The 13,696-nt window shown below is 41.6% G+C and overlaps 1 protein-coding gene across 6 annotated transcripts in view; it reads right to left on the reverse strand.

Moving 5' to 3' along the window:
* Window positions 1–3,588: 3,588 nt before the first annotated feature.
* chd9 (chromodomain helicase DNA binding protein 9) overlaps window positions 3,589–13,696 on the reverse strand; it is an 85,063-nt gene continuing 74,955 nt past the window's right edge. For 3 of the 6 annotated variants that reach the window (XM_014007961.1, XM_014007962.1, XM_014007966.1), the window contains 9 exons: window positions 11,510–12,388; window positions 11,200–11,369; window positions 10,739–10,969; window positions 9,623–9,800; window positions 9,156–9,304; window positions 8,771–9,001; window positions 8,497–8,646; window positions 8,198–8,302; window positions 3,589–7,234 (listed from right to left, as the gene is read on the reverse strand). In XM_014007961.1, coding sequence (XP_013863415.1) covers window positions 6,242–7,234; window positions 8,198–8,302; window positions 8,497–8,646; window positions 8,771–9,001; window positions 9,156–9,304; window positions 9,623–9,800; window positions 10,739–10,969; window positions 11,200–11,369; window positions 11,510–12,388 — 3,086 coding nt within the window. In that variant the 3' untranslated portion in view covers window positions 3,589–6,241. The remainder of the gene's footprint in view (window positions 7,235–8,197; window positions 8,303–8,496; window positions 8,647–8,770; window positions 9,002–9,155; window positions 9,305–9,622; window positions 9,801–10,738; window positions 10,970–11,199; window positions 11,370–11,509; window positions 12,389–13,696) is intronic. The other 3 variants (XM_014007965.1, XM_014007964.1, XM_014007963.1) reach the window with 3 other exon arrangements.

Below are 13,696 nucleotides of genomic sequence, written 5' to 3' on the forward strand. Positions count from 1 at the left end.
CCCGGTCCCCGTTGCGGAAAATACTGTTGGTGGGTCAGGGTTAGGCTGTAGAAATGACCGGTAAATGAATGGAAGTCAATGCAAAGTCCCCATGAGAATAGAAGAACAAACTCGTGTGTGTGCTGCACCACTCCGCTCTGTGGGATCGTCAGTGAACTAACAGAAGTTCATCATCAGTTTTGATCCGAGTCTTTTTCCATCCTATTGTTCCCGTACTAACTGTGCCCATCGGACTGGCCCATTAACGATGCGGCCCAGCGAGAATCGTCCCGATTCTCCCGATTACCCATTCCGCCCTTGGTCTTCTTCATCATCATCTTTTTCACCAGTAGAAACAGCCTGTCATTGATCGCGTGACTCCTGTGATGCGAAAAAAAGTGTTTTCATTGCAATTTTGCGAAAGACACCAATTTTGATACGGCAGCAAAACTACCTCACCCTAGCGCAAAAACATTTTGTCGAAAAAAATAAGTTTTTTTTAATTGACGTGTTTGCATTGAGCAAATTTATTTTCGAAGTTCTAATTTGCGCAAATGCAGCTTGTGACCCTGCTGAAGATTCTCGTCACATCTCCTCTGACCACAGCTGAATCTGAGAAAAGCTTCTCAACACTGAAAAAATCCAGACTTTCCTCAGGTACATCACATCACTGCACTGACCATGCTGTATTGAGAAGAATCTTGTTGAAACATCCCTGACTTTAAACAGAGTCATGAAGAAATTTGCTTCTCGGTAACAGAAGAGCAAAAATTTATGGACAAAAAATAAAAACTACATGATATTGAAATGCTGTTTTATTCTTTTCATTTGTTTAATAAATACACTGGCGTGAAGCAAATTAGTAAGTTTGATTGCTTTTGAGACATGTCTATTTTGGAGTTGTAGCCCCCCCTGGAGAAAAATCCACCAGCCGCCACTGCTTTGAGTCACAGCATATCCACCTTGAACACAGTTAATGTATTGAAACTTCTATCCATAGATTTATTTTCAGTCACATGACCTCTCTACCCTGATGGACAAAACACTGTGGTGAGCAATTTCTGCTGTCTTTAGTCAAGACTACTTTGTTAACCTATGTGGGAAAGACAAATGATGACATGAGGAAAAATACTGATGTTGTGGACTTCTTCTGCCCCTGCAACTTGTTTTTAAACATCTCTGCACGTGGCGACATCTTAGAGCTCCAGTTCAGTGAGTTTTCAGTGACTTTCGAAAGTCCAACTGGCTACAATGTTTTCAATCTGGATAGATAAATAATGCCTAAGAACCAGGAGAAAGTCATCATTCTAGTCAAGGTAAGAACATTGGGCCTCATGCAAAAACCGTTGGTACGCAGAGATGTGTTCTTAAGTTGTGCGTACGAGTGATTTAGGAGAATTTCTGGCATTTRTAGTGTCCAAAGAGTGGGGGGCCTCTTCTCAGGAATGCACAGATGTGATGTCTCTTATGCTGCGTTCACAATGAACGCAATTTCAGCTTCAAAATCGCAGCCAACGCTGAAGTTTGAAGCTTGTGCACTTTGAGGTCAGACGCCGGACAGCTGTTGAAGCGCTGCACGGCAAGAGCCTCCCTGCCCCTCCCTCCTCTGTYGGGCTCTGTTTAATGCTGCTCTAATCGCGCTTGAGGCGCCGCAGCATTTCCCGACGTTGCTTGAAGCGCGTCCACCATAGACTTTGTATGTAAACCTGAGGCTCCTGATGCTGAAATCGCATTCAGTGTGAACGCACCATTAGTYTCTAGCTTTAGAGCTCGGCACATATGACCATATTAGGAAGAAGAACGCTTAAGGTATACCGTGACAAGATTTATGGTACATCTGTGAAAGCCTAAAAAGAGCCTTGTACGCCCCTGCTCTTGGCCTTCGTCTTCATCTTTCATACTTGGTGAATCATTTGGCATTGAAGGCCACAATTTGGTTTTTGGCTGTAATCTCCACGACTGCAAAAATAAAGATTCTTGCTGTTCAACCAGCCTGTTTTCAGTCTTCTCTTCATTGAAGCAACAGCAGTTCCACTTCAACCCAGAAGACGTGGTTATTTTCTACACCTCACATTCACCAACGTTTTCGTATTCTATTATTCTTTTCAGATACGAACAAAATTCACGAGTGGTCCAGACCTGTCGTATATTTTACAAGCAGTCAGTCTGCTGTTATCCAGATGCATTTTTCTCACTAATAACTTTCTATTTCATTAGTTTGAAGATATTTTGAGTTGAAAATAAATCACACTCCATAATTATGTTGACAATAGGCTATTCTGCTTGAACTGGAAGTACATTTTAAATGTAACTAACGACATAAATTGGTTAGATTAAATTAAATTGGCTATTAATGCTGTTGTATAACACTACAATATTAATATGAAGAACTCAAACTATAAACCAAATTAAATTATGCATTAATTGAAGTTTGGAGACATTTTAAAATGCGTCTTTTCAGAAACGCGTTTGACACGTGTGACGGCCGGGAGGGGGGAGACGGCCGTGTGTGTGTGTGTGTGTGTGTGTGTGNCACACACACACACACTTTTTTCAGCCGAAGCAGAAAAAAGACCTTTAAAAATATATCCCCCCACTTTTAAGATGGTGATTACAACCTTGACCCTCCTCTGTTTATACACCCCCCCCCCCATGCACACAGGAAGTCATATTTATCCACTTTATCCACTGTCCTTACTGCGGCCACAAGGGGGCAGCACGCTCACTGACTAAGTCCTGCTGACTGACTGTCTAAAATCAAGCACAAGCAATAAAATAATAAAAATGAACACCATTTATCTTTACCTAAGTACCTATAAAGGAAGAAACAGTGAAAGATTCACATACTTATTGAGGTAGGAGGTTCTGAATAAAATTGTGTGATCTTTAAAAAGTGCCTGATAAAGTCTCAGGACTCGGACTGACCCTCACATAAAGGAGAAAATTTAAACATTACAAAATTGATGAACTGGGTCCATCTACATGTTGATTTGAGGTTACTAAAAGAGGCAGTATTTTTTTGTTGTTGTTGGTTAAATGTCCAGCTTTTGCATCTGAACACCTAGTTGAAGTTAAAACACTACAATTTTCTGCTTCTGAGTTGCAATGAATGCAAATAAGGAGGAGTAGATGGCTCATAGTGACTCAGCAGATCATTCTTCCAAACTTCTAATGCACTCAGGCAAAATTATTCATTTATAATCTTCCACTTATTATCTGCTGCTTGCTCTGGGAGGCACAGAAATCTCTTCCAGGAGGATTTATAATATTGAGATTTCCCAAACTGAACATTTAACAATTACCATGTTTTTGCACTGAATTGTGTATTTAAGAACACCCCCACCCTAAAAATAAATAATAATAATAATAATAATAAAATAAGCACAGCACATTTTATAAATATCCTTAAATTAAAATTCGAAATGTCTAATCCCCCTAGCTTTAAAGCTGGTTGTGAAACTAAATGATCAAATTTTGCAGCTTTACTAAATAATTCTGTATTGTGGTTTAGAACATGTCTCTCATTCACAGGAACAAGGATTTCCAGCTTAAAACTTTGCTAGTTTCTGCTATGATGTCTCRACAAGTAAAAGAGGAAGGCACGTGTGCTGAATAGTCAGAAGAATATGTTTAATAAAAATAATTAAACCTCAATTTCCTCTATAGAGCTTCATAGAAAGGAATCCAATAAATTACAAATAACTTTAAGACGCATTTTTCCTGCACTACATTAATTATTTTGACTACACAGACCACATTTTGCAAAAACTGTCCAATGGAAGAAAAAACAAAATCAAATACACACAACTGATCAAGGTGACATTTATCAAGCTTGAACTAAAATTACAAAAAAACCCATGTTTTCGAGTTCTGTCCTCTCAGTGATTTACACGTGGAAACTGAGACTCCCCTCCCTGTACAGCAGTAGTGTGTTTTTGTCATTCCTCTTGCATATTGGTCTCTGCTTGTTTCAAACATACTTCAGCACTGCACAAGTGCTTCGGGAGGTTTTGTACAGTAAAACTTTTCCGTCCCCGACTTTGTGTCCCGGTGAGTGAGAACAGGAAAAAAAAAAATTAAATATCGATCCACAGATCCATCGCTGAGGGGCGAGAAGCCATTAATCAAAGTCACTTACAGCAGATGAAGCAGTGGTGTTTGCATAAGGGCACTACAAGTTCAAAGAGAGCAGAGGTGCAGTTATACAAAAAAAAAAAAAAAGTATAAAGGATAGTGGCATGTTGATGTCCATTGTTCAGACATACAAAAATACCATACTGTTAGTAATAATAATCATTAAAAAAAATCGCAGTTGCATTGTAAGCCAAACCCATAATGAGGTCTATAGAGAACAGGTGTACAGGATAAACCACTTTAAAGCAACATCAGAAAGGAGATGTGTCTTTTAGTGTCTGTGTTCAGACGTCACAATTTCTCATTACACCCAGGAGAGAGAGCGAGAGAGAGAGCGAGAGAGAGAGAGAGAGAGAGAGAGAGAGAGAGAGAGAGAGAGCGAGAGAGAGAGCGAGAGAGAGATGCTACAGATACTTAGTTTGCTCAAGAATGTCTCGTCAGAAAGACCTAACAGTCCACTGTGTAACAGCAGTCCTGGAACAAGCACAGTTGTGCCAGAGTGAATTAAAAAAAGGTACTTCGGTTTGAATGTTGTCCAGTGTGTGTGTTTGTTTGTGTGTGTTTTCTGATTACAGCTTCAAAATGGACATGGGGCAGGGATGCTGAACGAAATGCACAAGCGTGGCACAGCGAGCACAGTGTGTGAGCGGCTGAATGAGTGGATGAGGCGTCGGGATAAGGGCACTTCTACGTCTAACTGAAGCTGCGTTTGACAGCAGAGCAGGGTTCGAGATCGGAGYGGAACAAAACGAGGCGATACAAGCTGAAACGATCAGGCCCTTCCTGCAGCCAAATTGAACCAACGCTAACTTTAATACTCAAATCCATACAATCCTAACCTGGACTTGGGTTGGTTGTTTGGGAGGGGTTGTGGCACAGCTAAACGTGTAACACTAAAGGTCATGCAGCACACATTCTCGACGACTTTAATGCTCTTTGAAGTTTTGGATGAGGCATGATTGAAGATAAAAGAACACTTGCAGTGAGGCTCATAAAGCCTGTTTGACCACATTCAGACGGGGGAAGAAACATTAGCCTCTCACACACAATCCAGCAGAAACAAGTGACATGAATGCAGACAGCAGGGGGAATACTCCCATTTACATGTATGTTTGCACAGTCAAGTAAATCCATTCTGCAAAATTGAGGTAAAACTGCTGTTAATTACGACTGGGCTGAAGGAATATTTACAACACTGTCGGGACCTCAAAGGATCAAAGGGCAGTTGTTTTCTTTTTTTGGCACAGTATGTTTTCTGTCACTAGCTTTTAAATCCAAACTAACAGATACACAAAGAGCTAAAATGCACATTTGTTGTGAAATGGTGAAAACCTGACTTTCTAAAAATCAACACTTCTTTCAGCTTGGGGCAATAAAACAAAAAAAATGTGATTTTGTTTAAGTGAACTTAAAATAATTCTGTTTCTAGTCCAGACAAGAACTTAAGTGTTCCAAAGAACTGAATACTTTATCCAGTGGGATGAAGGTACAGGTTTGTGAGTCTGTTAAGTGTTTGTGCACAGGAGTGGAAACATGGCAGACAAGGGAATCTACAGTTTCAGTGACATTCATTAGCTGCCCAGGTTATTGCTGACATTTCCAACATAAGATCTGCAAAGCAAAGAGTGTCAACAAACCTGTAAAAATTGTGGCTATTTACAAATAAAATTCCCCCTGCCCAAACAATCAAAATATATTAAATGTACTGCTCAACGGGCGTTAATGTAGTTTCACTTTTTATATATATATAAAATTAATCCTAACAGAATGCCTTTTTCTTTGTAATTGTACATAATCAGGAGGTACAAGTTCACATAGTTCAGAAAATCTACTAAARTCTGACATGCAGAATGTGTCAAAACAAGACTGTACCCTGTGAACAAACACAGACACTTTATTTTAATCTTTTTTTTAGTCAGTAATTCTTTGCTTTTTCTGTTTTTTTCCTTTGTTTTTCTTAGTTTTTAATATTAAAGTCTTTATTACACAACATTGTAGTTAGTTCTTTTATTTACATGTAAAGAAATCGCAACACAGGTGCTGGAAATTCCATATATATATGTGAATAAATGTTTACATTTCTAGGTGATACATAAATAAATTTTTTTTAACTTTATATTCAAAAAGTTTAGTCTTCATCACTAGAGTCTGAATCATCAGAGGATGAGGAAGAGCTCCCAGACCCTGATGAAGACGACTCAGCTTTCAATGAACTTTCAGGACCACTGTTTTCTTTTTGATCTGCCGTTTCCTCCTCCTCCTCCTCCTCCTCCTCTTCTTCTTCGTCATCGTCATCGTCATCTAAAGCCTCCTCCTCTGGCACCTTGCCCTCCTCCTCCTCTCCGTCTCTTTGTGCCTGAGGCAGCTCGGTCTCTTTTGCTGATGACAGGGAGGTTGCAGAGGGAGGAGCAGCAGGAGGAAGGCTGGAAGGGTCATCGTTTGAGCTCTGAGGCTGTGAGGCAGACACAGGAAGGTTAAGGCCTGGAGTGAGAAGCATCCCTGGGTAAAGCATACCGGAGAGTAACAAGGGGTTAAGAGGAACTGGGTGACTGGAGGCTGCGGAGGCAGCTGAAGCACTTTGTGTGGTGGTGGCAGAGGAAGCACAGCTGGACGTGGAGGAAGGAGTCGTGTTTGAGCCCTCGGTCCTTTCTCCTTTGGTGTCTGAAGTGTGAGAGGGGGCACTAGACTGCTCTCCTGTTCCCTTCGTCCTTTCTTCAGAGCCTCCTGCACCTTCCTGAGCCGGCTTCCCGAGCAAGCTGCTCATACCGAGCAGGTTTGGCAATCCAGCCATACCAGAGAGCATCATGGGAAACATAGCGGCTAAGTTACTGGCAGCCAGGTTGCTGGCATCGGATGGGAGTCCCATCAGGTTTGCGGTGAGCTGCAGGGACTGCAAGCTCTGCAGGTTTTGCTGGAAGGCCTGCAGACTGGTGAGGTCCATCCCAGAGAGGAGGCCGTTGTTCAGGAGGGGATTCAAACCCAGAGCAGAGGCCGATGGGTTGGGCGTTGCTGCTGCCGCCTTTGCCAGAGGATTCTTTGGTCGACGTCCTCGCCGACTCACCTCCTCAGGAACGATGGGTCCTGTTAGGATCCGGTCAAACATGCTCTCTGGGAGGTAACCCTGGATAAAATACAAAATGTGAAGGTTTAGCAGATAGCAGGCACAGGTTGGCTTTATCTGTGTCAAACACAAGGCCTTCCGTTTGACCGGAAAAATTTAGTTGACTAGCCCTGTATTAATATTCTATTGTAAGCATCACTGTATAACTCACAATGGARTATTAGGGCCAAAAATATATATTTTTACCTTTTTTTTTATTATGAGAATAATGTCTAATATTATGACATTAAAGTTGTAACATTATGAGAATAAAGTCGTATGAAAATAAAGTCATGAGATTAAAGTCATCATTTTTAAAGGCATTTTTATTCAGACAGGCTTTTAGTTAAATGTCGTTTGCTGTTTTTTAATTGTTCTTCGTGACATGTTTTTATTGTTTTTAGTTATTTTTCTCTCTGTTAAGCAATTTGTGATGTTTGTGTCTGTGAAAGGTGCTATATAAATAAAGTTTACTTACTTAGTTGTAATATTACAAAATTAAAATCCTAATATTATGATAAAAATCCTAATATTCTGAAATTAAAGTCGTAATTTTAAAGTCATACTATAGAGTTTACACAAAAAAGCAGTCTTACCACTGCATTAAAATGAGGAATGTTGAGCAACTTATGAAGTTGTTCTTTAGTACTTGGTAAAATAAATAGGCCACTTAATCTTTTTAGCACATTAAATTATCAGTAGCAGGACTTTGAAACGATTGTAAAAACAACTATATGATAAACTGAATTGTAGCGTAATTAATGGCTAACTAACACTAACAGTGACCCAAAAGTCATCGCACACTACTTCACAAACACAGACACGCAACCTATAAAAAAAAACAGGCTTTATTTTTAGTTTAAAATATAACTCTTTTTGAATCTCCCATTCAATAAACTCAAAGGTGGATCTACATCAGCAATGAGTGAAATTACTTTTCCCATTAAATCAATGTTTAGTTTTTCACACACGACAGAGACTCACCGATTGTTTAACTACATCAGCCCATTCAGGCGGGACTCCGTATTCTGGGTTTTCTTGAAGAAATCGACACAGATCTTTGAGAGGAGGAGCAAAGGCTCCACCGACCTACAGAAGATAAAAACAGATCAGGTGAACTTGGGGTAAATGGTAAAAGTGTAAGGTCAGAATAAATTACAATATTTATTTTAAAGCGTTCTTTAAGGCAGAAGTTTAATATTTGTTTACAAACAGCTATAACAAAGTTGAAAATAATAACAATAAAATTATAAAAGACACAACTAAGTCTGATTCAAACCCACCTTGCGGGCATTTCTCCTGTTAATTATCTGGACCCTCTCCTCTCCGGTCAGACTGTTGACATCGATTTTGTTTGGGTTCCTGCAGCGATGCCTTTTCTGCTTGGGTCGCCCATCCTGGAAGTGGAACTGCATCTGCATTTTATTTACACCCTAAAGAATAAATAAATAAATAAATAAATAAATAAATAAATAAATAAATAAATAAATAAATAAAGTTTCAATAACCATCATCAATCTGTGCCACCTAAAAGGAGGAAAGTCAAATAATACTTACAGGGATAAAAGCTCCTGTGTCTGCCACAAAGCCAGGGTGCTCCTTCAGCCACAGTTCCAGGTCTTTCCTCATGGGGGCGTCATCCCCTGCGAGTCGGGTGCCATCTTTCAGGTTGATAACAGGGACCCTGGTCTCTGTGTCTGCAGAGACCTGACTCGAGCTCTGACTGGATCCTGGCACAGCAGCTGCAGCTAAGCCCACCTGGCCAATGCCCCCCCATCCTGAGGCCACCTAAGGAGACATTACAACGGGATTTGTTTTTAGGTTATAACTTATCATAAATGGTATGCTTAAAAAATGTCAGCACAATTTAAGATTTCAAGGTTGATAACTAGGATGAATATTACAATAAAAATGAATAAAAAAGTAACATAATAATAATAACCTGATTGGGAACAGTAGGAACTTGATTCCTGTTCATGAAGAGCAGGTCCATTCCTTCCACATTTTTTCTTCTGCCTCTTCGCTTTTTGACCAGGGGCTGACCATCCAGAGCTCCGTTCAGCCTCATCTCATCAGTAAGGGCTGGAGGAGCTGGAGGAGAAGCAGCAGTTAGTTTAAAACTAGTGTATCATGCATACAAGAAATCTCAAAGTAAACACTATTGCTTTAAGATAATTCAGAAATTTTGCAATTCTCCAGTAACTGTGTGAAGATTAGACAAAACTCCAAAAATAAAAACAGACTTTTACATACAAAATGTAGGTGAGCGTACCAAAGACACACATGTTAACAGATGTCTATGCTAACAAAAAGATGCTTTGCTGCCATCTAGTGGTTGGAAATAAAACAAACCAGGACACTATGGATCAGCAGACATTTTGTCTGATGGTGTTTTGGATTCAAACCCACCAGTCTGGTAGCTGCTCTGAGGCTTGGTGATGTCAGCCAGGCCTGTGTCTGATGCGCTCTGCAGCTCTCGAAGGCGAGCCAGATACTGCTGCTGGGCCTGGGGGCCTTCCTCCGATTCCAGGGGTCTCTTCATAGGTAGACCCTGTTTCTGGAAGGTCAGCTTCAGACCTCCCTCCTGCTATATGCACAGACACAAGAGTGTGAGACAATCTGAGGAAAGGAACTGCGTGCCAAAGAGCTGTTCCTGAGACAGTTTTATTTCTAAGCTTTTTGATTTAGATTAACACAAAAAAATGTAGACTTCAAATTCAACTGTCCCTTAGATTTAATTATTAGAAAACCTGTTTTGTTTTTTGGTGTTAAAACCTTCCTTACTTTATATTTAAAAAATACTCTGACTTGTGCTGTCAAGTCCACTCATAAATATCAAACAATAACAGAAACAGCTCAGGTTGTTTGTTAGTATTACTGAGACATGGACACACAGTGGGCAGTGCTTAGAAGGGCTAAAGTGGGTAAAGTATTTTCAAAGTTTGGTCCGTGCTTAAAAGCCATGCCAAAGATATAGCTGCTCAGCATTTATGAAAAAGTTCCAAACTAGGGCTGAGAATAGGTAAGTGTTTGCAGGTCTGAGATAGTAAAATCCAACAATTCTGGATCTTTATCAAAAAGCAGCAAAGTCAGAGAATACAAAGAAGCAAATCTGAATCCTGCTGCGTTAATAGCCATGTTGTAAACAAGCATATTAGAAAACACCCACAGCAGAGGCCTCCATTTCAATTAAATTACTAGCAAGACCCCTTCAGTCTAGAGAGGCTTCAAACAGAACCTTATCATATTCTCATGACTGAATGATTTGTGTTCATGTAATCACAGCCTGAGAGCCCAATTCAAATTGAGTGTGTGGGAAAAGAGAGGAAGGCTGTTATTAAATTAATCTCTCCTCCTGCCAGCCAGTCCAAACCGCTAATCATCCCCAAAGGAAAGCAGGCCGGAGACCAGAGAAACATGCTGAACATGGCAGCTAACACCGCTCATGGCAGCAGAAGTGAGAGGGTCCTACGGTTAGGGCTGAAGCGGAGGAAGGAAGTGGGAGGAAGGGAGAAATCAACATACATCGTTGAGTTTTACTGAGAACTCCTTGTTTTCTGCAACATGCTTGGTCACCTTTGACCCCTGTGGTGAAGCAGAGGGGTCCTCGCTCAGGCTGTTGGCGTTGTCTAGCAGCTTGGTGGTGTAGAAGGAGGCCACTGCGCCTCCGGGCTCATAGAACCGACGTGGGCTGGGCCACTTGCCCTTGAGCACTGCCTGGCAGATGCTGTCCAGCCTGTTTATAATCACACGATCCTGAAAACAAAACAAAACAAAAAAACTTGCAGCTAAACCTAACATTTTGCTCACAAACATGCTTTAGTTTGAATTATTATTTTTATGATTCACACATTTCTAAAATTTAATACAGCATTGGCACTTTTGACCAGATTTCTGCGATATCACTACTTTTAAAAATGAGTTTGGAAACTATTTTAAATCCTGTAGTGTTTGTAAGAATGCCTGGTCTGCAAACAGTCATTTACCTTCGGCCAGTAAGATGCAGCCAGCATGTACCCTCCTCCCTGGAAAGGATGGGAGGAGTTGTTGGCGACACCGTTCTCAGCCACATGGGGGTCTTGTGTTTCATCTTGTGTAGTGCTTAAAGAGGCAACACTGTCCTCATCGAAGCCCTTCACACTCGTTGCTGCAGGCACTGTGAACAGATTCAGATGTTAAACACACGGAACGCACTGCAGTTGCTCTGAGTCAAATGCTAGCTAGCTCGTCGCAGCATTAAACTAAATATTTAAAACAGTTTTTTTTGTTTCTGTAGTGAAGAGTCTGGTCACTCACCGTTCTTCTTTGCTTCCTCTCCCTCACTTTCACTGTCATCAGATGAGGATGAGGAGGATGACGACGAGGATGAGGAGCCAGAAGAACAAGACGAGGATGAGGATGAGGAGCTGGACCCGGAATGTGATGATGAAGATGAAGAGGACGACGAGGATGAAGAGGAGCGCGATGAAGAGCTCGACGAGGAGCCGTCTGATTCGGTCTCGGAGCCCCGCCTGGCCTCCCTGCGGCCTCTCTTGCTGGCCTTCTTGGGTTTCCTCTCAGTGGAGATGGGCGTGAGCGGTTTGGTCCGCGCCGCCACCATCTGCCTCTCGCTGTCGCTCGCCATGGAAACGGGCTTTTCTCCCAGACCTGTGGGAGTCGCTGGCGGGTGAGAAGGGCTCCAACTCTCCCTTTGCCTTTCTTTGCCCTCCTCTTCCTCCTCTGAGGCTGGCTCCACTTTGGGCACAAGCCCACAGGGGTCTGCGTCTCTCTGAGCGGGTGGGGGGACCACAGAGCCGGCCATCAACGAGGAAGCAGCCTGGTACTGAGGGTGCAAGAGGGGCGCACTTGTGCGAGGTTGCTGGGGTGCAGCTTTCATTTGGCTGTAGTTGCGTTGTGAAGTCATGAAGCTGAGCTCAGGATCTCTCAGAATGTGGTAATCGGTCCGACTGACGCCGTGCTTTGCGGCACCGATTAGCAGGTCCCGGTCATGAGTACCGACCTCCCACCACACAGGCAAGTCCGAGCTCATCTGGCACAGCCTGAGGCGCTCGTAGAGTAACGGGTGTCTGAGCACTTGTTCCCTCACCTGGCGAAGCAACTCTACCCTGTACAGGGTACGAGATGCTCGCTCCTCTGTGATTGGCTGGATGTTGAGAGACGGATCCACTGCGGAGTCTGGAACAAAACACACACACACACAAAAGAGGTATGTGAAGAATAGGGATGGGTACTGAATTCAAAACTTTAAGTACCGACCGAATTCTGTCGGTACTACCGAGAACCTATTCATGTASCATCAAACGGTACCATGTTTCAGTATCTAAATGCTTCATTGCAACCATATTGGCGTTAGAGTGGGAGATTTTCCATGCTTGTCCTGAACGCATCGCACAAGAGCATAATGACGTCAGCAGCCACTGGTTCAGTAAACAGAACTCAGAACGTAGCTTGAAAGCCTCGCAGCTCCTAAACTCGCCAAACAGACCACCTCTGAATTATCTGGTGGATTAATTATCTTGTGAACACAACGTTTGCTTGCTCAAAGTAAATAAAGTACCACCACTTTCTTTATTTCATTCACCATTAAACAGAGACCAGCAAAGGAAAACAACACAGGCGCTTTCTGACAGTCCGAACACGTCTGACCTAAAGAGCACAAGCAGCCAACTTGAAGTGTTGGATGCGTTTTGGATGCTCAAAACGTAGCTTGAATACCTTTTATTTATTTAACTCTATCCTCTTTTGCTTATTTGATTTAAACTTATTTGCCTTCCATGGACCTCCATCACACAATTTTTCTAGTGGGGAAATGACATCAATAGAAACACGTGGAGCTTTTAATTTGTGCAATAAGACAAAMCAGTCTTGTTGTTTTCAAGAGTTTTCACCTTAAAGCAATTAGTTAAACAACTGATGTTACAATAAGGAGTTAGATGTTGTCTTGATATTTGTTAAATTTTATATATTGMGAAATATGTTAAACAAAAAAAAAGTTTATTATTAAAAAATCAACACACACCAAGCACCGAAAATTGTTACCTAATCGATTCAAATGTCAAAGGTACCCATCCCTAGTTAGGAAATGAGAGCTTCTCTACAGGTAAGACTTCTATGAGCCTGGAGCATGAACATCTGAGTTTGTCTGTTCGCTAATGATTAACTTTATCAGTCCTTGGACAACTTGTTTACTGCAGAGTCACGACTGCTCTCCAAAACAAACCCACACACATAGGAAAAGATGTGAACAAACTGAAGCAGGCATTTTACACATTAAATTATTTGTTCATTAAAAGAAAAACTAAGAGCTGAAAAACTTCCTGGAGTTACATGAAAAGCCAACTGGCTTCATGTACATGTGTTTATACACTCACCGGCCACTTTATTAGGTACACCACGCTAGTAACAGGTTGGACCCCTTTTTGCCTTCAGAACTGCCTCAATTCTTCGTGGCATAGATTCAACAAGGTGCTGGAAGCATTCCTC

Source organism: Austrofundulus limnaeus, unplaced genomic scaffold, assembly GCF_001266775.1.
Source record: "Austrofundulus limnaeus strain Quisiro unplaced genomic scaffold, Austrofundulus_limnaeus-1.0 Scaffold46, whole genome shotgun sequence".
NCBI lineage: Eukaryota > Metazoa > Chordata > Actinopteri > Cyprinodontiformes > Rivulidae > Austrofundulus > Austrofundulus limnaeus.